Source organism: Erpetoichthys calabaricus, chromosome 2, assembly GCF_900747795.2.
Source record: "Erpetoichthys calabaricus chromosome 2, fErpCal1.3, whole genome shotgun sequence".
Taxonomy (NCBI): Eukaryota; Metazoa; Chordata; class Cladistia; order Polypteriformes; family Polypteridae; genus Erpetoichthys; species Erpetoichthys calabaricus.
In genome coordinates this window covers 7,856,922-7,881,262 of record NC_041395.2, presented here as the reverse complement: position 1 = coordinate 7,881,262, position 24,341 = coordinate 7,856,922, and the positions used below count along the sequence as shown (strand labels likewise).

General features: G+C 43.5%; 1 protein-coding gene across 2 annotated transcripts in view; it reads right to left on the bottom strand.

Annotated features, from left to right (window-relative positions):
• pamr1b (peptidase domain containing associated with muscle regeneration 1b) overlaps positions 1 to 24,341 on the bottom strand; it is a 214,776-nt gene that overhangs the window by 14,904 nt on the left and 175,531 nt on the right. For both annotated transcript variants that reach the window (XM_051923608.1, XM_051923607.1), the window contains 5 exons: positions 20,765 to 20,956; positions 19,876 to 20,067; positions 11,417 to 11,483; positions 7,644 to 7,894; positions 1,462 to 1,754 (listed from right to left, as the gene is read on the bottom strand). In XM_051923608.1, the coding sequence (XP_051779568.1) occupies positions 1,462 to 1,754; positions 7,644 to 7,894; positions 11,417 to 11,483; positions 19,876 to 20,067; positions 20,765 to 20,956 (995 nt within the window). The remainder of the gene's footprint in view (positions 1 to 1,461; positions 1,755 to 7,643; positions 7,895 to 11,416; positions 11,484 to 19,875; positions 20,068 to 20,764; positions 20,957 to 24,341) is intronic.

Sequence of the window (24,341 nt, the reverse complement as noted above, 5' to 3'; positions counted from 1 at the left end):
GATAGATAGATAGATAGATAGATAGATAGATAGATAGATAGATAGATATATGAAAGTCACTATATAATAGAGATAGATAGAAAGTCACTATATAATAGATAGATAGATAGATAGATAGATAGATAGATAGATAGATAGATAGATAGATAGATAGATAGATAGATAGATAGATAGATAGATAGATAGATAGATAGATAGATAGATAGATAGATAGATAGATACTTTATTAATCCCAAGGGGAAATTCCCATACTCCAGCAGCAGCATACTGATACAAAAAAAAAATATTAAATTAAAGAGTAATAAAAATGTAGGTAAAAACAGACAATAACTTTGTATAATGTTAACGTTTGCCCTCCCGGGTGGAATTGAAGAGTCACATAGTGATGGGGAGGAACGATGTCCTCAGTCTGTCAGTGGAGCAGGACGGTGACAGCAGTCTGTCGGTGAAGCTGCTCCTCTGTCTGGAGATGATCCTGTTCAGTGGATGCAGTGGATTCTCCATGATTGACAGGAGTCTGCTCAGCGCCCGTCGCTCTGCCACAGATGTCAAACTGTCCAGCTCCGTGCCTACAATAGAGCCTGCCTTCCTCACCAGTTTGTCCATGTGTGTTAATCCCCAAGGGGCAATTCACATACAGAAGACAGAGGGTGAGCTACGGTCCACTGAGAACGCTGCCAAGACCACTCGCACAGAGCACAGGGGCTCGCTGGCAGACTAGGGTACGTGGCTGGTACGACATGAAGCACAAGGATGGCAACACTTACCACCAGGGAGGAAGAGACGGCAGTTGTGGGTCCAGCAAAAGAGGGAAACCGCATGAAAGGACCGAGCAAAGCTGGCAGATGAGAAGTGAGGCGTACTGAGGTTGCAGCATCACAAGGAGCCCAGATTGGAAAACAAGAACGACGAAGAGACACTGATGGGGTTTCCATGATTTGACAAAACTTCTATTGGGGAAACAAGCATCCGGTGAACAGAGTGCATCTGTGGACAGTTGGGCGATTAATTGCTGGGGTAACACAAAGCGTAAACTGGACTCTGGACCCCTAAAGGTTGTATCATCCACTTCATGTTTTTCATGGACTTTTAGAAAGTGGACTGCTTGCTTTCCTTTTAAAAAAAGGAATTTTATTCCTGATATTGTTAGATTTGTTAATGTTCGTTTATCTTTTTAATGTACTTTATATTGTCTTATGTAATAGACGTTACTTTTGTTTTTCCTGAAATTACTGTTGCGTCTTTCATTGTGTGTTTACTCACCGCCCAATTTAAAGCAACCTGTGTGATATTATCAGTAAAATTTCAAGAGTTCCCAGTCTCTTAATAAAACTGGGTGGTGTAGTCGGATCTTTTAACGGTGTCTACGTTAGATTACCTGTAGGTGTGACCAGACAACTGTCACACATCTACAACAAGACATACTTTTAAAAACAGCCGTCATTACCCAGAAATTCTTACCCTGAGTTGTTGCTGTTCTTTCGTTTCTTTGGTGTCACTCAGGTGGTGTTTCCCCACGACCACCTGAATATCGGCTGTCTTGATGACATTCAGTTTGCCGAGCTCCGTGACGCAGTGGGCCGCCACCAGGACGCTGCGCTGGTTGATGAGGGCACCGGTACAGATGAGTTGCCAATCATCTTTGAAGCTTTCATTTTTCAGGATTTTGGTGGAGCGACGATAGACGGCAGCCTGCCAGGGCCAGCGGGCATCAGAGAGTTTCTGAAGATTCAGGTTTGGAAATTTTCCGCACACTGGGAAAGGACACATAAAGAAGGAGTTTTTCATTAAGAAAAAAAGAAAGAAAAATGGCCATCATGTAACACATCATCATTGATTATTACAGTAAAATTACATTTTGAGCCTGACCTTCTAAGAGAACCCCCCAGTAAAACTGAATAAGTTTTGTTTTTCATTCTAATCACTGAGAACACACATGCAGAGGTGGGAATGTTCACAAGTCCATGCAAATAATTACTTTATGTGATGCAATATTCGAACAGGTTTTCATTGTGGGTGCCAACATTTTAGAATCTTTTTTTTTCCCTGCAGCCATATTGTTTATGATGATGATGTCAATACTGGTCATGTGTATTATAATAGATGGCCGGCAGCTGAATCTGGCTGGGACGCTCATAGAATAGAAGGATGGGGGATGAAAATTGCTTTGGGACCATACTTCCCCCAAGATGTTAGATGGCAGCTTCCCTGTAGTGTAGCAGTGCCCCGGATTCCCGCTGGGTACCATGAGACATGTAGTTTTATACCACAGCCCTGCTGCGTACCGTGGTTGCTATCAGGGGACCCTGCAAGTGAACGTGGGGTGTCAGGATTTCGCAGTAGCCCAGAAGTACAAAGTCACGAGGACCAAAGAGCAGAAATACTTCTGGGTCAAGAACTATATAAAGGAATGCTGAAGACCCCACAGGCAAGCCGGAGTCAGGTGAACAAAGCTTGGTGGAAGTGGGGAGCACTATTGGAGACGAAAAGAATTAAAAATACCTCCGTGCTTTTAACCTGTGTCCTGTCCTGTTCGGTTTAAAGGGGGCAACAGAGACCCCTAGCATCTTACAGTTTCTACTCTATAGAAGGCAGAAGAAAATGAAAAGAGCATAGTATTGAGACCTGAAACGCTATAATAAACGGATATCAGACATCCAATCCAAAACTATATGCTAAATCAGTGAGCGTGTTGACGGCTAAATGTGAATTAACTTGTCATAGATGAGCTGCAGATCTGCTATCTCGTAAAAAACGTCTACAGGGCTGTGTCGTCAAATACGAGCGTATTAGTGGGTAACATATGTAGATAGGGCATCTGAAATAAGAATTTTAAAAGTCTGTCACGTCACAGAACAGAATATTTATTTTTCATATTAGTATTTCGTATTATTTGAGGGGCTGATGAATGAAGAGAACGAGAGAGAGAAGAGGTTGGATGATGTGGAGATAGTGAATCAGGAAGTGCAACGGATTAGCAAGGAGGAAGTAAGGACAGCTAAGAAGAGGATGAGAAATGGCAATGCCGTTGGTCCAGATGACATAACTGTGGAAGCATGGAGGTGTTTAGGAGAGATGGCAGTGGAGTTTTTAACCAGATTGTTTAATGGAATCTTGGAAAGTGAGAAGATGCCTCAGGAGTGGAGAAGAAGTGTACTGGTGCCGATATTTAAGAATAAGGGGGATGTGCAGGACTGCAGTAACTACAGGGGGATAAAACTGATGAGCCACACCATGAATACAGACACACATCAGACCTCAGTATGTGCGTCTCGGAAACTACACGTCTGACATTGTGGTCAGCAGCACAGGAGCGCCGCAGGAGACTGTACTTTCTCTGGTCCTGTTCAGCCTATATACATCAGACTTCCAATACAACTCAGAGTCCTGCCACGTGCAAAAGTTCGCTGATGACACTGCTATCGTGGGCTGTATCAGGAGTGGGCAGGAGGAGGAGTACAGGGACCTATTCAAGGACTTTGTTAAATGGTGCGACTCAAACCACCTACACCTGAACACCAGAAAAACCAAAGAGCTAGTGGTGGATTTTAGGAGGACCAGGCCCCTCATGTACCCCGTGATCATCAGAGGTGACTGTGTGCAGAGGGTGCAGACCTATAAATATCTGGGAGTGAAACTGGATGATAAATTAGACTGGACTGCCAATACTGATGCTCTGTGTAAGAGAGGATAGAGCTGACTATACTTCCTTAGAAGGCTGGCGTCCTTCAACATCTGCAATAAGATGCTGCAGATGTTCTATCAGACAGTTGTGGCGAGCGCCCTCTTCTACGCAGTGGTGTGCTGGGGAGGCAGCATTAAGAAGAAGGACGCCTCACGCCTGGACAAACTGGTGAGGAAGGCAAGCTCTATTGTTGGCATGCTGCTGGACAGTTTGACATCTGTGGCAGAGCGACGGGTGCTGAGCAGACTGCTGTCAATCATGGAGAATCCACTGCATCCACTGAACAGGATCATCTCCAGACAGAAGAGCAGCTTCAGCGACAGACTGCTGTCACCGTCCTGCTCCACTGACAGACTGAGAAGATCGTTCCTCCATCACACTATGTGACTCTTCAATTCCACCCGGGGGGGTAAACGTTAACATTATACAAAGTTATTGTCTGTTTTTTCCTGCGTTGTTATCAATATTTAATTTAATATTGTTTTTTGTATCAGTATGCTGCTGCTGGAGTATGGGAATTTCCCCTTGGGATTAATAAAGTATCTATCTATCTATCTATCTATCTATCTATCTATCTATCTATCTATCTATCTATCTATCTATCTATCTATCTATCTATCTATCTATCTATCTATCTATCTATCTATCTATCTATGAAGTTATGGGAAAGAGTAGTGGAAGCTCAGTTAAGAAGTGAGGTGATGATTAGTGAGCAGCAGGATGGTTTCATGCCAAGAAAGAGCACCACAGATGTGATGTTTGTTCTGAGGATGTTGATGGAGAAGTAGAGAGAAGGCCAGAAGGAGTTGCATTGCGTCTTTGTGGACCTGAGAAAGCACATGACAGGATGACAAGAGAGGAGCTGTGGTATTGTATGAGGAAGTCGGGAGTGGCAGAGAAGTACGTAAGAGTTGTACAGGATATGTATGAGGTAAGTGTGACAGTGGTGAGGTCTGCGGCAGGAGTGACGGAGGTGGGATTACATCAGGGATCGGCTCTGAGCCCTTTCTTATTTGCAATTGTGATGGACAGGTTGACAGACGAGATTAGACAGGAGTCCCCATGGACTGTGATGTTTGCTGATGTCATTGTGATCTGTAGTGAGAGTAGGGAGCAGGATGAGGAGACCCTGGAGAGGTGGAGATATGAGAGGAGAGGAATGAAGGTCAGTAGGACCACCAAGACAAAATACATTTGTGTGAATGAGAGGAAAGGCAGAGGAATGGTGAGGATGAGGGGAGTAGAGCTGGTGAAGGTGGATGAGTTTAAATACTTGGGATCAACAGTACAAAGTAATGGGGAGTGTGGAAGAGAAGTGAAGACGAGAGTGCAGGCAGGGTGGAGTGGGTGGAGAAGAGTGTCAGGAGTGATTTGTGACAAACGGATATCAGCAAGAGTGAAAGGGAAGGTCTACACGACGGTAGTGAGAGCAGCTATGTTATATGGGCTGGAGATGGTGGCACAGGAGACAGAGCTGGAGGTGGCAGAGTTAAAGATGTTAAGATTAGCATTGGGTGTGACGAGGATGGACAGGATTAAAAATAAGGACATTAGAGGGTCAGCTCAGGTAGAACGGTTGGGAGACAAACTCAGAGAGGCGAGATTGCTTTGGTTTGGAGATGTGCAGAGGAGAGATGAGGGGTATATTGGGAGAAGGGGTGATAAGGATAGAGCTGCAAGGGAAGAGGAAATGAGGAAAGCCTAAGAAAAGGTTTATGGATGTGATGAGAGAGGACAGGCAGGTGATAGGTGTAACAGAGCAAGATGACGAGGACAGGAAGATATGGAAGAAGATGATCTGCTGTGGCAACACCCAATGGGAGCAGCCAAAAGAAGAAGAAGATTAGCCATATTTTTGAATAACATTTATTTTTCACAAAAACAATTTCATATGTAGAACCACAACCATCTGAATATCCCTGAACATTTAACATCTCACCAGCAACTAAGTTTAAAAAGGAAACCACAACATCTGACTGCAACAAATTGTTCAAGAACTCACTAGTTAGGCCAAAGTGAATTAACCGCATATCCAGCATGAGCAAAGAATTTTCCATTCCATGCACCAACTATGAGGTAACTTTTTGTTTTACAGAAAATAAATTTTTCTTATGAATTTTGTTTAATAACAACTTGCATTTACTTAGTATATTAAAATAAAACCCTGACTTTACATTGTTGTCAAGGACAAATGTACTTTTTAGTAATATTAAAAAGGCAAATTTACAGGGGGATATTACAGTCATGGGGGACTTTAACTATCTGAATATTAACTGGGATAACCTTGCAGATGGAGGAGCACAAGAGCAGGAGTTTGTAGAAGTAATCACACAGCATGTTAAAGCACCAACCCGGGGTGTACCGGGGTGTCTGGATTTAGTAATAATCAAGATAGAATTGAGGGCGTAGAGGTGATTGGACCACTAGGGTCACGTGAACATAATTTAATACAATTCTCAGTATTTTGTAAGAGTGCAGATGCAAAGACTAAAACTGTTAAGTTGAACTTTGGTAGGGCAAATTTTGAGCAGATGTGGCAAAGTCCAAAGAGAATGGACTGGGATAAGGTTTTAAGTGTGGAGACAGTCGAAGAGCAGTGGAACAAGTTTGAAAATGTAATGAAGGACAGATACATACCTAAATCTGGTATTTAATAGTAAATATAAAAAACTCAACAGCGGGTTAATGAAGAGTTAAAAAAGAAGCTGCAAAGGAAAAAACAGACGAATAAGGCATATAAGACTAATGACTTAACAGTGAATCATAGGGAGCATGAGAACATGAGGGCAACCATTATGAAGGATATCAGGGAGGCTAAAAGAAAGTTGGAGAGGAATATAGCAGATAAGGCGAAAGAAGACCCAAAGAGATTCTTTCAGTATTTTAGTAGTAAAAGAACAGTCAAGGAGGAGGTGAAGTACATCAGAAATAGTAAAGGGGAATTTAAAAACACAGACAGTGAAACAGCGGGCATTTTAAACTTACATTTTTCTGAGGTCTTCACAAGTGAGCAAGTGGATAACCTCAGAGCAGTAACAGGGACTACTAAGGAGGTACTGAGGGATTGTAGAGAGAGAAGAGCTGCTGAGATTAAATAAGCTGAAATCAAACAAATCACCAGGACCAGATTATATTGACCCTCGAGTTCTTAAGGAGGCTAGCGAGTGCAGAGATAAACCACTGACACATATATTTAGTAAGTCACTGCGCACTGGAGAGATTCTGAAGGACTGGAAAATGGAAAATATCATCCTGTTATATAAAAAGGGTGACAGGGGAGATCTAAGTAACTGCAGGCCAGTAAGTTTAACTTGCATCACAAGAAAATTAATGAAAGGAATTATTAAGGATAAGACTGAGCAACACATGGCAAGGACAGGACAGTCAGCACGGGGTCAGAAGAGGGAGGTCATGTTTTACTAACAGACTGGAATTCTATGAGGAGGAAACAAAAGGATACGATCAGAGTGGAGCAGATGAGATTATTTATCTTGAATTTCAGGAAGCATTTGATAAGGTGCCACATGAGAGGGTGGGCATCAGACTAAAAGAAGTGGCAGTTCAGGGTGTCTGCGGTGGGCTGGCGCCCTACCCAAAGTTTGTTTCCTGCCTTACGCCCTGTGTTGGCTGGGATAGGCTTCAGCAGAACACCGTGACCCTGTAGTTAGGATATAGCGGGTTGGATAATGGATGGATGGATGGATGGAGTTCAGGGTGGGGGGGTGCAGAATTGGCTCAGACACAGGAAGCAGAGGGTGATGGTGTGAGGCACCTCCTCAGAATTGGCCAATGTTAAGAGTGGTGCCCGATACCTCAGGACACCTTCACAGGAGTCCATGCATGTTTTGAAAGTACAAGAGGGGTCATTACACAATATTAGGCAGTTGGTTTTAATGTTGTGGCCTATTGGTGTTAGCTAGGTCTGCAGTGTCAAGCTCATGATCTAGAGAGCACTTACCTGGAAGGCAGGTGGCATGACGACCACTCCATCTGCCAGTCTTCAGACACTTGCGGCGGGTGCTTCCAGTCTGATGGTAGAAGGGTGACGCACATTCGTATTCCAGCTGTGTGTAGAGGGGATGAAAGCCAGGTGGTAATTCTTCCACCACTGGTGGGCCTTTGGTTGGCGACACCTCGTTCTGCAGTTTAATCGAAGTAGAAGAGGAAGAAGAAGAGTAGAAGGAGTAGAACTTGTGCACTGGGGTCGTCCTGGAAAAGGAAGTAATTTTTTTTTCCCATATTAGGATGTCATACATTTTACTTTACTTATACATTCTGCCTTCCATTCAGTTTGGTGCAATGGCAAAAATGATAAAAAAAGCAGATTTATGTCATTGGTGACACATCAGTTATTTTATCAACATTCAATTCAATAACTGTGGAACCTGTAAAAGCAAGATGCTGCATGCATTTGATAGAAGAAAGTTTCCAGGTCTGCACAAATCCATTTATCCACTTAATCCTCAGTGAGCCAAAGCCAACCCCAGCAGCACTGGACACACGCAGGAATCAGCCCATGATGGGATGCCAGTCCTTAGCTGGGCACATTTAAACTCACTCATACTGTGCCAATGCAAATTCTTCAACCTCACCAGCATTACCTTCACATCTCTGGGATGTGGAATAGAAAACGCATGGAAAGATGTCAGGTGATGCACCTTTAGCCTGAGTTTGGCCAAGCTGAACAGAAGTGAAGCGCATGCTGGGAGAGTTGGGATGTAAAGTTGGATTTCAGGGTGCTCTGCATAGTCGGGTGCCTTTAAAAAGTTTTTGGACCCCTTCACTTTTTCACATTTTGCTATTTTAAAACCTTGTGCCAAGATTTGTGTCTTTTAAAAACTTGCACAAATTCCTAAAATCCTGTTTGTACGGCCCACCTCTCTATTGTCATAACCCTGCTAGTCTGAATAACGGCTTATGTATGTGTGTTACCACAGCTCTGCTGATGACGCACAACTGTATTTATCAATAGCACCTGATGACCCCGACTCTCTTTGCTCACTGACCCCAATGTCTTACTTGTGTTTCTGAGTGGACGAGTAGTCTTTTTCAAAACGAAATAAGAAGAAACAAGAAATTTTGGTGATTGGTAAAAATGGATATAATGAGGTTATTAGAAATAAACTTGATTCAGTAGGCTTAAAAGTCAAGACAGAGGTAAAGAATTGAGGGGTAACTATTGACTCTGACCTGAATTTTAAATCACATATTAATCAGATTACTAGGACAGCATTTTGTCATTTAAGAAATATAAAAACATTTATTTATATAACACATTTTCATACAAATGATGGAGCTCAAAGTGCTTTACATGATGACGAAAGAGACAAAAAGACAAAACAAGTAGGAATTAAAATAAGGGAACACTGATTAACAAAGAATAAAAGTAAGGTCCGATGGTCAGGGAGGACATATATACAGTGCATCCAGAAAGTATTCCCAGCGCATCACTTTTTTCTACATTTTGTTATTTTACACCTTTATTCCAAAATGGATTAAATTCATTTTTTTCCTCAGAATTCTACACACAACACCCCATAATGACAACGTGAAAAAAGTTTACTTGAGGTTTTTGCAAATTTATTCAAAATTGAGAAAGCACATGTACATAAGTATTCACAGCCTTTGCCATGAAGCTCAGAATTGAGCTCAGGTCCATCCTGTTTCCCCTGATCATCCTTGAGATGTTTCTGCAGCTTCATTGGAGTCCACCTGTGGTAAATTCAGTTGGTTGGACATGATTTGGAAAGGCACACACCTGTCTATAGAAGGTCCCACAGTTGACAATTCATGTCAGAGCACAAACCAAGCATGAAGTCAAAGGAATTGTCTGTAGACCTCCAAGACAGGATTGTCTCGAGGCACAAATCTGGGGAAGGTTACAGAAACATTTCTGCTGCTTTGAAGGTCCCAATGAGCACAGTGGCCTCCATCATCCATAAGTGGAAGAAGTTCAAAACCACCAGAACTCTTCCTAGAGCTGGCCGGCCATCTAAACTGAGCGATCGGGGGAGAAGGGCCTTAGTCAGGGAGGTGACCAAGAACCCAATGGTCACTCTGTCAGAGCTCCAGAGGTCCTCTATGAAAAGAGGAGAACCTTCCAGAATGACAACCATATCTGCAGCAATCCACCAATCAGGCCTGTATGGTATAGTGGCCAGACGGAAGCCACTACTTATTAAAAGGCACATGGCAGCCCGCCTGGAGTTTGACAAAAGGCACCTGAAGGACTCTCAGACCATGAGAAAGAAAATTCTCTGGTCTGATGAGACAAAGATTGAACTCTTTGGTGTGAATGCCAGGCGTCACGTTTGGAGGAAACCAGGCACCGCGCATCACCAGGCCAATACCATCCCTACAGTGAAGCATGGTGGTGGCAGCATTATGCTGTGGGAATGTTTTTCAGCGGCAGGAACTGGGAGACTAGTCAGGATAAAGGGAAAGATGACTGCAGCAATGTACAGAGACATCCTGGATGAAAACCTGCTCCAGAGCGCTCTTGACCTCAGACTGGGGCGACGGTTCATCTTTCAGCAGGACAACGACCCTAAGCACACAGCCAAGATATCAAAGGAGTGGCTTCAGGACAACTCTGTGAATGTCCTTGAGTGGCCCAGCCAGAGCCCAGACTTGAATCCGATCGAACATCTCTGGAGAGATCTTAAAATGGCTGTGCACCGACGCTTCCCATCCAACCTGATGGAGCTTGAGAGGTGCTGCAAAGAGAAATGGGCGAAACTGGCCAAGGATAGGTGTGCCAAGCTTGTGGCATCATATTCAAAAAGACTTGAGGCTGTAATTGCTGCCAAAGGGGCAACGACAAAGTATTGAGCAAAGGCTGTGAATACTTATGGACATGGGATTTCTCAGTTTTTTTATTTTTAATAAATTTGCAAAAACCTCAAGTAAACTTTTTTCACGTTGTCATTATGGGATGTTGTGTGTAGAATTCTGAAGAACAAAATGAATTTAATCCATTTTGGAATAAGGATGTAACATAACAAAATGTGGAAAAAGTGATGCGCTGTGAATACTTTCCAGATGCACAGTATGGACTCTGCTTATAAACTTCATTCCATTGTCAATAAAAGCCTTTGAAACTTCTGAAATGCCTGTAATTCTACTTCAGTATACCAGAGAAACATCTCACACAAAGATCTAAAATCACTGAAACAGCAGACTTTGTGAAAACCAACACTTGGGTCATTCTCAAAACTTTTGTCCATGGCTGTATAAAACCCGGAGGGACTCCGACACTTCCTGGAGGTTCATTGTTTAATAAATGCTCTTGGAAGTCGGTGAGTTAATTGTGTTTTTGCTGTGCTTGCCCCTTTGGTGTATTTTGGAATTTTTGACCTTCATGCTCTGTGTTTGGGACGGCTTAGCTATTAGCTAAAGAAACGTCCTGGATGGGCTGAATGGCTTCCTCTCATTTGTCACATTTCTTATTTTCTTGACTACATTTCTGGAATACTGCTAACAAGTGAAACACGCTACTGCAATGAAATGCCATCGGATGAGATCATCGATATAGACGGTAATGGACATTCACTCACTCATACGGATCGAGTTTCAACTGCAAGCCCACCAACAATACACCTCAACAAAGGAAACACATGCACATCATTTAGTAATTTGGACATTATATGGGTAACCAAATTCTGTTTAAGCCCTCTAGACATGCAGGCCACCTTGTAATTTTAGAGACATTTTATAAAGAAATAGGCAAACCTCGATGTAACGTGCGGAGGCAAAACCTTCTGTCTCACCATATCTGAGACTTTGGGTTCTCGACAACCTGGGGAGGAAAAATAAATTCATTATTAGGGAGCATCTGACGCCAAACATCTTCATCACAACCCCTCTACAAACTCTTGATATATTTCAGAGACCCCGTTAAGAGAAACCCAGTTGCAAGTGATGAAAACATTCCGGTTCTGTTTTTTGTTGTTGGATGTGGAGGGTCTGTCACTAATTACAGTTCAGATTTCTTCAACATAACATTTTTCAAAGAAATACTGGTAACACTTTGGTTTAGGTACTGCAGAAATGTCTCTATTACTCATATACATTTATGTAACAAGACCTTAACAAAGGCTTCTTTTGATCTTAGTAAGATTTACAAAGCATCCATAAAGAGGTCATTCATCTTTGTGTAGTCAGGCATATTCAGGGCCGGGTTTCCTATAGGCTAACTAGGCTTCAGCCTAGGGCCTCAAGATCAAGAGGGGTCTACATTCAAATTGTTAGCAAAATTAAAATTACACTATTCTAAAAACCGTGAACACTAAAACACTGAACTGAAAATAAGGAGAAATTCTACGCATATGACTAATAAACAAATATAAAAATGTATTGGTTAAGATCAACGTGTATTACGTATTTTATTATCTCTCATGTAATTTTGCCATCATCTATATGCTACACCGATCCCTCTCTTACTTGGACAGAGGCAGTGGTGCTGTAAGAATTATGTTTCTAGACTTCTCTAGCGCCTTCAACACCATCCAACCTCTGCTCCTCAGGGACAAGCTGACAGAGATGGGAGTAGATTTATACCTAGTGGCATGGATCGTGGACTATCTTAAAGACAGACCTCAGTATGTGCGTCTCGGGAACTGCACGTCTGACATTGTGGTCAGCAGCACAGGAGCGCCGCAGGGGACTGTACTTTCTCTGGTCCTGTTCAGCCTATATACATCAGACTTCCAATACAACTCGGAGTCCTGCCACGTGCAAAAGTTCGCTGATGACACTGCTATCGTGGGCTGTATCAGGAATGGGCTGGAGGAGGAGTATAGGGACCTAATCAATGACTTTGTTAAATGGTGCAACTCAAACCACCTACACCTGAACACCAGCAAAACCAAAGAGCTGGTGGTGGATTTTAGGAGGCCCAGACCCCTCATGGACCCCATGATCATCAGAGGTGACTGTGTGCAGAGGGTGCAGACCTATAAATATCTGGGAGTGCAGCTGGATGATAAACTGGACTGGACTGCCAATACTGATGCGCTGTGCAAGAGAGGACAGAGCCGGTTATACTACCTTAGAAGGCTGGCGTCCTTCAACATCTGTAATAAGATGCTGCAGATGTTCTATCAGACGGTTGTGGCGAGCGCCCTCTTCTACGCAGTGGTGTGCTGGGGAGGCAGCATTAAGAGGAAAGACGCCTCACGTCTGGACAAACTGGTGAGGAAGGCAGGCTCTATTGTGGGCACGGAGCTGGACAGTTTGACATCTGTGGCAGAGCGACGGGCACTGAGCAGACTCCTGTCAATCATGGAGAATCCTCTGCATCCACTAAACAGGATCATCTCCAGACAGAGGAGCAGCTTCAGCAACAGACTGCTGTCACCGTCCTGCTCCACTGACAGACTGAGGAGATCGGTCCTCCATCACACTATGTGACTCTTCAATTCCACCCGGGGGGGTAAACATTAACATTATACAAAGTTATTGTCTGTCTGTATATCTGCATTGTTATTACTCTTTAATTTAATATTGTTATTATCAGTATGCTGCTGCTGGAGTATGGGAATGTCCCCTTAGGATTAATAAAGTATCTATCTATCTATCTATCTATCTATCTATCTATCTATCTATCTATCTATCTATCTATCTATCTATCTATCTATCTATCTATCTATCTATCTATCTATCTATCTATCTATCTATCTATCTATCTATCTATCTATCTATCTATCTATCTATCTATCATATAGTGCCTTTCAGACCTATCTACCTATCTAATCTCTCAGCGGCTGTGTTGCATGGAGTGAGGCAGAACAAATATTATTATTATTATTATTGTCTTTAATGGATATGGTCATGTGGGTTATGAGTGGATTTACGGCTCTGACAATCGTGCTTGATCCCCCACCAGCAGAGCCGTAGCATGGGAGGTGCGAACTGTGAACCACACCAGGCACCGATCCTCGAAAGGTCAACGACGTGGTTATTTCAGGTTATCCATCCATCCATCCATCCATTGTCTCCCACTTATCCGAGGTCGGGTCGCGGGGGCAGCAGCTTGAGCAGAGATGCCCAGACTTCCCTCTCCCCGGCCACTTCTTCTAGCTCTTCCGGGAGAATCCCAAGGCGTTCCCAGGCCAGCCGGGAGACATAGTCCCTCCAACGTGTCCTGGGTCTTCCCCGGGGCCTCCTCCCGGTTAGACGTGTCCGGAACACCTCACCAGAGAGGCGTCCAGGAGGCATCCTGATCAGATGCCCGAGCCACCTCATCTGACTTCTCTCGATGCGGAGGAGCAGCGGTTCTACTCTGAGCCCTTCCCAGATGACTGAGCTTCTCACCCTATCTTTAAGGGAGAGCCCAGACACCCTGAGGAGGAAACTCATTTCAGCCGCTTGTATTCGCAATCTCGTTCTTTTGGTCACTACCCATAGCTCATGACCATAGGTGAGGGTAGGAACATAGATCGACTGGTAAATTGAGAGCTTTGCCTTGCGGCTCAGCTCCTTTTTCACCACGACAGACCGATGCAGAGCCTGCATTACTGCGGATGCCGCACCGATCCGCCTGTCGATCTCACACTCCATTCTTCCCTCACTCGTGAACAAGACCCCGAGATACTTGAACTCCTCCACTTGGGGCAGGATCTCGCTACCAACCCTGAGAGGGCACTCCACCCTTTTCCGGCTGAGGACCATGGTCTCGGATTTGGAGGTGCTGATTCTCATCCCAGCCGCTTCACACTCGGCTGCAAACCGATCCAGAGAGAGCTGAAGATCACGGCCTGATGAAGCAAACAGGACAACATCATCTGCAAAAAGCAGTGACCCAATCCTGAGCCCACCAAACCAGACCCCCTCAACGCCCTGGCTGTGCCTAGAAATTCTGTCCATAAAAGTTATGAACAGAATCGGTGACAAAGGGCAGCCCTGGAGGAGTCCAACTCTCACTGGAAACGGGTTCGACTTACTGCCGGCAATGCGGACCAAGCTCTGGCACCGATCGTACAGGGACCGAACAGCCCTTATCAGGGGGTCCGGTACCCCATACTCCCGGAGTACCCCCCACAGGATTCCCCGAGGGACACGGTCGAATGCCTTTTCCAAGTCCACAAAACACATGTAGACTGGTTGGGCAAACTCTCATGCACCCTACAGGACCCTGCTAAGGGTATAGAGCTGGTCCACTGTTCCGTGACGAGGACGAAAACCACACTGTTCCTCCTGAATCCGAGGTTCGACTATCCGACGGACCCTTCTCTCCAGGACCCCTGAATAGACTTTTCCAGGGAGGCTGAGGAGTGTGATCCCTCTGTAGTTGGAACACACCCTCCGATCCCCCTTCTTAAAGAGGGGGACCACCCCGGTCTGCCAATCCAGAGGCACTGTCCCTGATGTCCATGCGATGTTCCAGAGGCGTGTCAACCAAGACAGTCCTACAACATCCAGAGCCTTGAGGAACTCCGGGCGTATCTCATCCACCCCTGGGGCCCTGACACCAAGGAGTTTTTTGACCACCTCGGTGACCTCAGTCCCAGAGATGGGGGAGCCCACCTCTGAGTCCCCAGGCTCTGCTTCCTAATTGGAAGGCATGTTAATGGGATTGAGGAGGTCTTCGAAGTATTCCCCCCACCGACCCACAACGTCCCGAGTCGAGGTCAGCAGCGCACCATCCCCACCATATACAGTGTTGACACTGCACTGCTTCCCCTTCCTGAGACGCCGGATGGTGGACCAGAATCTCCTCGAAGCCGTCCAGAAGTTGTTCTCCATGGCCTCCCCAAACTCCTCCCACGCCCGAGTTTTTGCCTCAGCAACCACCAAAGCCGCATTTCGCTTGGCCTGCCGGTACCTATCAGCTGCCTCCAGAGTCCCACAGGACAAAATGGACCGGTAGGACTCCTTCTTCAGGTTGACGGCATCCTTCACCACCGATGTCCACCAACGGGTTCGGGGATTGCCGCCACGACAGGCACCGACCACTTTACGGCCACAGCTCCGGTCAGCTGCCTCAACAATAGAGGCACGGAACATGGCCCATTCGGACTCAATGTCCCCCACCTCCCTCGGGATGTGGTCGAAGTTCTGCCGGAGGTGGGAGTTGAAGCTACTTCTGACAGGGGGCTCTGCCAGACGTTCCCAGCAGACCCTCACAACACGTTTGGGCCTACCACGCCTGACCGGCATCCTCCCCCACCATCGAAGCCAACTCACCACCAGGTGGTGATCAGTTGACAGCTCCGCCCCTCTCTTCACCCGAGTGTCCAAGACATGTGGCCGCAAGTCCGACGACACGACCACAAAGTCGATCATCGAACTGAGGCCTAGGGTATCCTGGTGCCAAGTGCACATATGAACACCCCTATGCTTGAACATGGTGTTCGTTATGGACAATCCGTGACGAGCACAGAAGTCCAATAACAAAACACCGCTCGGGTTCAGATCGGGGGGCCATTCCTCCCAATCACGCCCTTCCAGGTCTCACTGTCATTGCCCACGTCGTGAGCATTGAAGTCTCCCAGCAGAACGAGGGAGTCCCCAGAAGGTATGCCCTCTAGCACCCCCTCCAGGGACTCCAAAAAGGGTGGGTACTCCGAACTGCTGTTCGGTGCATACGCACAAACAACAGTTAGGACCTGTCCCCCCACCCGAAGGCGAAGGGAGGCTATCCTCTCGTCCACCGGGGTAAACCCCAATGTACAGGCTCCAAGTCGGGGGGCAATAAGTATACCCACACCCGCTCGGCGCCTCTCACCGGGGGCAACTCCAGAGTGGTACAGAGTCCAGCCCCTCTCAAGGAGATTGGTTCCAGAGTCCAAGCTGTGCGTCGAGGTGAGTCCGACTATATCTAAAAAAATAAAATAAAAACATAGATAAAGATATTTCCCTTTACTTTTATGATTTCGTAAACAACTTGCACATTGAAATGTGTTTATATTACATTTTACAATCACATCCGAATTATTGAAAATAAAAGTGCAGTTCTAAGCAAAGTAACAATGATGATGACGCACTGCTAGAAAACCGCCACACGCGCCACTGAGATGTAAACGCACAACTGAGCGCTGCGTGCCTTTTTTTGTCGGATGTGCGATGTACAAGCAGTCATGACGCTCTCGTTGTGATCCTCCACCTACTCGTATCTCTATACGCGCTCAGTGGGTTTCTGCTGGTACGTTAAGTATATTATATACGTGCAGTATATTAGTTTACGGGGTGGCACAGTAGCGTAGTGCTAGTGCCGCTGCCTCGCAGTTAGGAGCCCCAGGTTTGCTTCCCGGGTCCTCCCTGCGTGGAGTTTGTATGTTCTCCCCGTGTCTGCGTGGGTTTCCTCCCACAGTCCAAAGACATGCAGTGTAAGAGCCATTTTCCTTGTTCATTGTTCATTCATGAATATTTCTTAGATGACAATGCATAAATAATGGGAGGCTCCTTTAACCCCCGTAAATAGAATCGTATTGGTATATTCTTACCATTTCTAACAGCTTGGAGTAAACATTATTCTTCAGTTAGTTAGTGACAGGCTTGCCTTGTGTAAGGTGTAGAGGCATACAGTTTTTAACCGTGAGCGCACGTGACCGTGCCTGGGCACTTGCCAACGTGCCAACCGGCTTACGAGCCATTGAGTGTATAGATAGATAGATAGATAGATAGATAGATAGATAGATAGATAGATAGATAGATAGATAGATAGATAGATAGATAGATAGATAGATAGAAATGAAAGGCACTATGTAATAGATAGATAGATAGATAGATAGATAGATAGATAGATAGATAGATAGATAGATAGATAGATAGATAGATAGATAGATAGATAGATATGAAAGGCACTATATAATAGATAGATAGATAGATAGATAGATAGATAGATAGATAGATAGATAGATAGATAGATAGATAGATAGATAGATAGATAGATAGATAGATAGATAGATAGAAATGAAAGGCACTGTGTAATAGATAGATAGATAGATAGATAGATAGATAGATAGATAGATAGATAGATAGATAGATATGAAAGGCACTATATAATAGATAGATAGATAGATAGATAGATAGATAGATAGATAGATAGATAGATAGATAGATAGATAGATAGATAGATAGATAGATAGAAATGAAAGGCACTGTGTAATAGATAGATAGATAGATAGATAGATAGATAGATAGATAGATAGATAGATAGATAGATAGATAGATAGATAGATATGAAAGGCACTATATAATAGATAGATAGATAGATAGATAGATAGATAGATAGATAGATAGATAGATAGATATGAAAGGCACTATATAATAGATAGATAGATAGATAGATAGATAGATAGATAGATAGATAGATAGATAGATAGATAGATAGATAGATAGATAGATATGAAAGGCACTATATAATAGATAGATAGATAGATAGATAGATAGATAGATAGATAGATAGATAGATAGATAGATAGATAGATAGATAGATAGATAGATAGATAGATAGATATGAAAGGCACTATATAATAGATAGATAGATAGATAGATAGATAGATAGATAGATAGATAGATAGATAGATAGATAGATAGATAGATAGATAGATATGAAAGGCACTATATAATAGATAGATAGATAGATAGATAGATAGATAGATAGATAGATAGATAGATAGATAGATAGATAGATAGATAGATAGATAGATAGATAGATACTTTATTAATCTGAGAAATTTTGAGAAATAACAAGTAAAGAAAACCTGTTTATTTAAGTAACACACCGTACGCTAAGGCATACAGAAGAAGAAATTAAGAACCTTTAAGTATAGAAATAACTAAAATCTTTCAAGAAAAGCTAAGTTTAAAGAAGATACATTTTTCCCTTTTTTTTGCCTTTTATTCTACGTGTGTAACTATTTTTTCTTTTATTCTTGTGTGGATTATTTGCTTTTAACTTTCACTAAATACCTTTAAAACGAACTCTTGGACTCTGAGAATTCTTTTTGACGCGTGTCTTACCCGTGCCTGATGACACCTTATATTTCAGCAGCTACATGCAGGTTAGGTGCATTGGCGATTCTAAATTGTCCCCAGTGTGTGCTTGGTTTGTGTGTGTGTGCCCTGTGGTGGGCTGGCGTCTTGCCCCGGGTTTGTTTCCTGCCTAGCACCCTGTGTTGGCTGGGATTGGCTCCAGCAGACCCCCGTGACCCTGTAGTTAGGATATAGCGGGTTGGATAATGGATGGATGGATGTTAGTTTATATGGTTTTATAGATTTGGATAAATAAAAGAAAAAAGGAAATATGATCAAATGTTTTTATTCTTTCTAATAATAAATGTTGAACAGACGTTTAATAATCCAAAATGAAAATAATTTGATTTTCTGTAGCTATCGTACTTATTCCTATTTCATTCATGACAGAAAATGGGTCCTAAAAAGAAGTCGGAATCACAAAATCTGAAAGAAAAAACAAGTTCCGAAAGACACTCAAATACTTTAAAACAATGGCTTTCAACTGGAAGTGAAAATGTAAGTGAAGAAAGCAATGAAAATGATGTACATATTCCTAATGTGAGTGGATACAATACATTTGTTTTATCTATTTCAATTGAAGAGTGGCGCTAATTTTTCTTTTCGGCACGCTACGGCTCTGCCCCTACCCCAGACCTCGGCTCTGATAAATGATTGCGCTCGATTCATCAATATCAGCGCCCCCCGGTGGGTCTCCAAGTCAGTCACATGTGAAAAAGTGGGTGGCAACAAAAGACTAAGAGCTATGAGCCAGGAGGACAGACTGAAGAACCGGAACTTATTCAGGGTAAGAAAGCGGAGATTGGGGTGGTGACACGATTGAAATGTTTAAAATTATGAAAGGAACAAGTCCAGTAGGTCCAGGTTTTTAAAATACACTAAAGTCTTCATCAAAAACAGTGGATCGGAGTTGGAATCTCCTTCAGGGCATATGTCTATGCAGTAGGAGCTATAGACACGTGGATTACGTTACACCAAGTAGTGTGGCAGGACTTTTAGGACCTTCAGTTCTCGCCGCGATGTTATTTTGGACAACCTCAGTGAACTTGTTGGGCTAAATGGCTCATTCTCCTGAAGTTCTGCTGTTAATGACTCCTGATGACCAGGGCTCGTTACCTTTGACACACACAGGGGTTTTTCCACTCCAGGTGCCATGGCTCATTCTCCTGAAGTTCTGCTGTTAATGACACCTGATGGCCAGGACTCCTTACCTTTGACACACACAGGGGTTTTTCCACTCCAGGTGCCATCCTGCTGGCAGGTGCGCTGGGGATTTCCACTCAGAGCAAATGTGTTGTTGCAGAAGAACTGAGCCGCGATGATGGTATCACCAGGACCCCTTGAAAGTATGTAGTAGCCATTCACAGGTGCTTCAGGCTCCTTACAATGCTTCTTTTCAGGTACTGTGCAGAAAAACAACAACGGAGGGCATTAGGGTCTTGTTCATCAGTCACTCTTCAATATCACTCTCCGCACTCTGCTCAGTCATGCAAACAAGCATTGAGAGGAAGAAGTGATGACGCACATAACTGACTAGGAGTGAAAAGTCTCTAAGTGTCCTAGAGTGGTCCAGCCAAAGCCCAAACGTAACCCTCAGAGAACATCTGTGGAGATACCTGTAGACGGCTGCTTACAGATGCCTCCCAATTAATCAAACAGAGCTTGGAAAGATTGGTCAGGAAGAATGGGATCAACTGCCCAGATCCATGTGTGCCAAACTTGTAGAGACTCGCCCATGAGGACCCAAAAGTGGAACTGCTACCAAAGAAGCTTATGCAACAGAATTAGGGGTCTGAATATGTCTATGAAGGGGAGAGGTCAGTTTTGGAATCTTAAAAAATGTGCAGACTATTTTAATTTATGGTTTACTGAGTATATATTGATGGGCACAATTAGACAAATTGTATCCATTTAACTTAAGTGTGTGTGAAAGTGAAGGGTCTCAGTGCCATCTGAATCCACTGTAATACCCCTACATGCCCCCTGTATTAACGTCTACAGCTGTTTAACTACCATGCTGGATTTTGCTCTCTCTGTTTGCCCCTGTTGTCCTCTAGCCTGTGCACTGCAATGCCATCACAGCTAAAATGAAAGACTCACGTTTAACACATTGTGGGATTTGCCCGCTCCAGGTTCCATCAGGCTGGCACATCAGCTCAAATTCACCATTTAGTTTATATGAACTGTTACAGAAGAACTGCACAATGATCGGAGTGTCATCTGCACCGAGGACAAGCAGGTGATATCCATTCAGGAAAGGCCCGGGGTCAAGGCACATTTTCTTGTCTGGCACTGAGAAAAGAAAAAACAACAGCATGAGGTGAGTGGGGACATCAAATGAGTCACGGCAGGCCCTTGTGTTTAATACCAGATATCAATACCCAATGGGGGGGTTCTGAAAATCAAAAGTCCACCTTATGAAGAGGATTTAGGAGTCACAGTGGACACGACACTGTCACCTGCCAGACAGTGTTCAGAGACCATTAAGAAGCCTAACAGAATGTCAGGTTATATAGCGCCTTGATGTGTGGAGTACAAGTCACAGGAGGTTTATAACACACTGGTGAGGCTTCATCTGGAATACTGGGTGCAATTTTGGTTTCCAGGTCACCAAAAAAGGACATAGCAGCACTAGAAAAGGTCCAGAGAAGAGCGACTCGGCTGATTCAGGGCTACAGGGGATGAAATTTAATGTCAGTAAATGTAAAGTATTACCCATAGGAAGTAAAACTGTGAAGTTTGAAGAGACAATGGGAGGTCTGAAACTTCAAAGAACACCTTAAGAGATTAATTTAGGAGTCATAGTGGACTCTAAACTATTGACTGCCCGACAGTGTTGAGAAGCCATTAAGAAGGCTAACAGAATGTCAGGTTATATAGCGCCTTGATGTGTGGAGTACAAGTCACAGGAGGTTCTGCTCAGGCTTTATAACACACTGGTGAGGCCTCATCTGGAGTCCTGGGTGCAGTTTATAACTCCATAAAAACACAACAGCACTTGAGAAAGACCAGAGAAGAGCAACTAGGATGATTCAGGGCTGCAGGGATTGAAATTTAATGCCAGTAAATGTAAAGAATTACGCATAGGAAGTAAAATTGTGACGTTTGAATACACAATGGAAGATCTGAAACTTGAAAGTTTACCTCATGAGAAGGATTTAGGAGTCATAGTGAACTCTAAACTATCAACTGCCAAACAGTGTTGAGAAGCCATTAAGAAGGCTAACAGAATGTCAGATTATATAGCGCCTTGATGTGTGGAGTACAAGTCACAGGAGGTTCTGCTCAAGCTTTATAACACACTGGTGAGGCCTCATCTGGAGTCCCTGGGTGCAGTTTGGGTCTCCAGGATACAAGAAGAACATAGCAGAGTTAGGTAAAGTCCAGAGAAGAGCGACTGGGCTGATTCAAGGCTACAGGGGATGAGTTACGAGGAAAGATTAAAAGAGCTGACTCTTAAGGAGATAAAGAGGAGACCTGACTGAAGTGTTTAAAACGATGTGAATTAGTTCAGTGGATCGAGATAGTGACTTTAAAATGAGTTCATCAAGAACATAGGACTCTGCCCCATGTATATTGTGGCCACCAGGGGGTTCTCCAGCTCCCCAAACACCAGACATAAACAGGCTTCTGGACACAAGGGTAGTAAATAAAAAGTTTATTTGGGAAATTCTTCCCCAGGAAGCGTTTCCCACAGCACCAACCCACTTGCTGTCTCAAAGCACAAATGGCGCTATATAAATAATAAGTTAGTCAGTCAGTCATTTTCCAACCCGTTATATCCTCAAATAAAAAGTATTATTATTATTATTATTAGGCTGACGTGACGGTGCTGGACGTGGTGGCTAACTTATTGGTAAAGTAACTGCCAGAACCCTCAGCATTTTGTGTGGCCTCTACTAGTCATTGTAAGAGCAATCACGCCAAGTTGATTAACATGATCCATATATGGGCGGTGTTTGAGGCACATTCACAAGCTGATTGTGATTTACAAAGATTTGTAAAGTGGGAGCCGACTCTCAAGACAATACTCTTGGTCTACTGGTCGATGTACATCCCTGTCCTTGATAGGGTGAGAAGCTCTGCGATTTGGGAGAGCCTCAGAGAAGAGTCGCCACTTCTCTGGATCACAAAGAGCCAGTTGAGGTGGTTTGGCCCGAGGCCTGTCCCACTGGGCAGAGACCCTGCAGCAGACATAGGACACGATGGAGGGCTGGTATCTCTTGGCTGGCTTGGGAACGTTTGGGAACTCCTCAGGAAGAGTTGGATTCTGTGGCTGGGGACAGGAAAGTCTGGGGTGGCTGCTGTTTCTACTGTATGATCTTCACCTGGGAAAGTGGTTTCTGGAGATGAGCGATGAGATGAGACGAGACGAGATGAGACGAGACGAGATGAGTTTTTCCTTCTGACACACTGGTGCCAGGACAAAAATTGCTCATTCGGAAAAATTAAGGTGCTGATCATCAATGTGACAAAACAGACCACACTTACTTACTAAAGTTAGACAAAGTGACATTCTCACATCCTGTGAGCACACTTTGCCTTCATGAAATGGTCCATTAAAAGGACTCGGGCTCCTAATAGGGCAGCCATAAGGTGCTGTGCCATTTCCTTCAAGCTGCTTTGATCAACTGAACTGAATCAGCATTCACATGTGCACAGAGCCCAGGGTGTAGAGGACACTGCAGGGCCAATGAAATGAGTGAGCTGGAAGGAGACTGGCAGCTCTTGGCACACAGAACATTTGACAGACTAAAAAATGCAATAAAAAATGACATGGAGCATATGAGGGAAAATTGAAAAAATATTTAAAAAGTAGTTAATGTTTGCTTTAAATATTGTAATAATTCAATTACTGAAGAAAGCCTGTTCATCATTTTGCACAATATCTGCTGGGGATGTGCCCACTGGCCCTTAATGCACAAACAACACTGCTAATGTGGAAATAAAACAAACATTTATAATGGACGTTTAGTATATATTGTAAAACCTTTGTTTTGAGTAATATGTAGCAGTTCTTTTCTTCAAACTGTTTTTATGCTAATTGTTTAATTAATTAGGCCCCTAAGTAGAGGTGATCTTTCTGAGAATTAATTTAATTTAATTTAGTTGATGTAACTCTCTTCAAGCAAAATTCAAACAGTAATACCCAGACCTACCACAAGGTGGTGGAAAAGCATTGAAAATGAAACACAGCAGCAGCTCTCGGAAACTTAAAGGGACACAAGCAACAGGTGTACTACGGGACTTTAAGTCTTGTTAAGATGAAACTGGTACTGGAACAACGGGAACGGAGTGGGCACAGCGCACAGTCTGTACAAAAACGCTCTTTTTTACTTTATGAAAAAAGTAACCCAATTTTGAATTTCCAGACTTATTAATATGTTACTTTTTCAACATATTCAGCATTTATAACAGTTCACTAATACATCTGAGGTATTAAAGGCGATAACTTTGACATGTAAAAGAGCTATTAAAATGGGAATTAAAAAATCATCCTGATTATCAGCTACAAGATGGGAATTATAAATACTGAAACCTTATGTTTAAGTTAGCTTATAACTTAGTGTTTCAGTATAATAAAGATATAATGATAGAAAACGTTATGAGAGAGAGAGAATGCAATTGACATTATATTATATTTCTATTTATTCAATTAGCAAATGCTTTTATACAA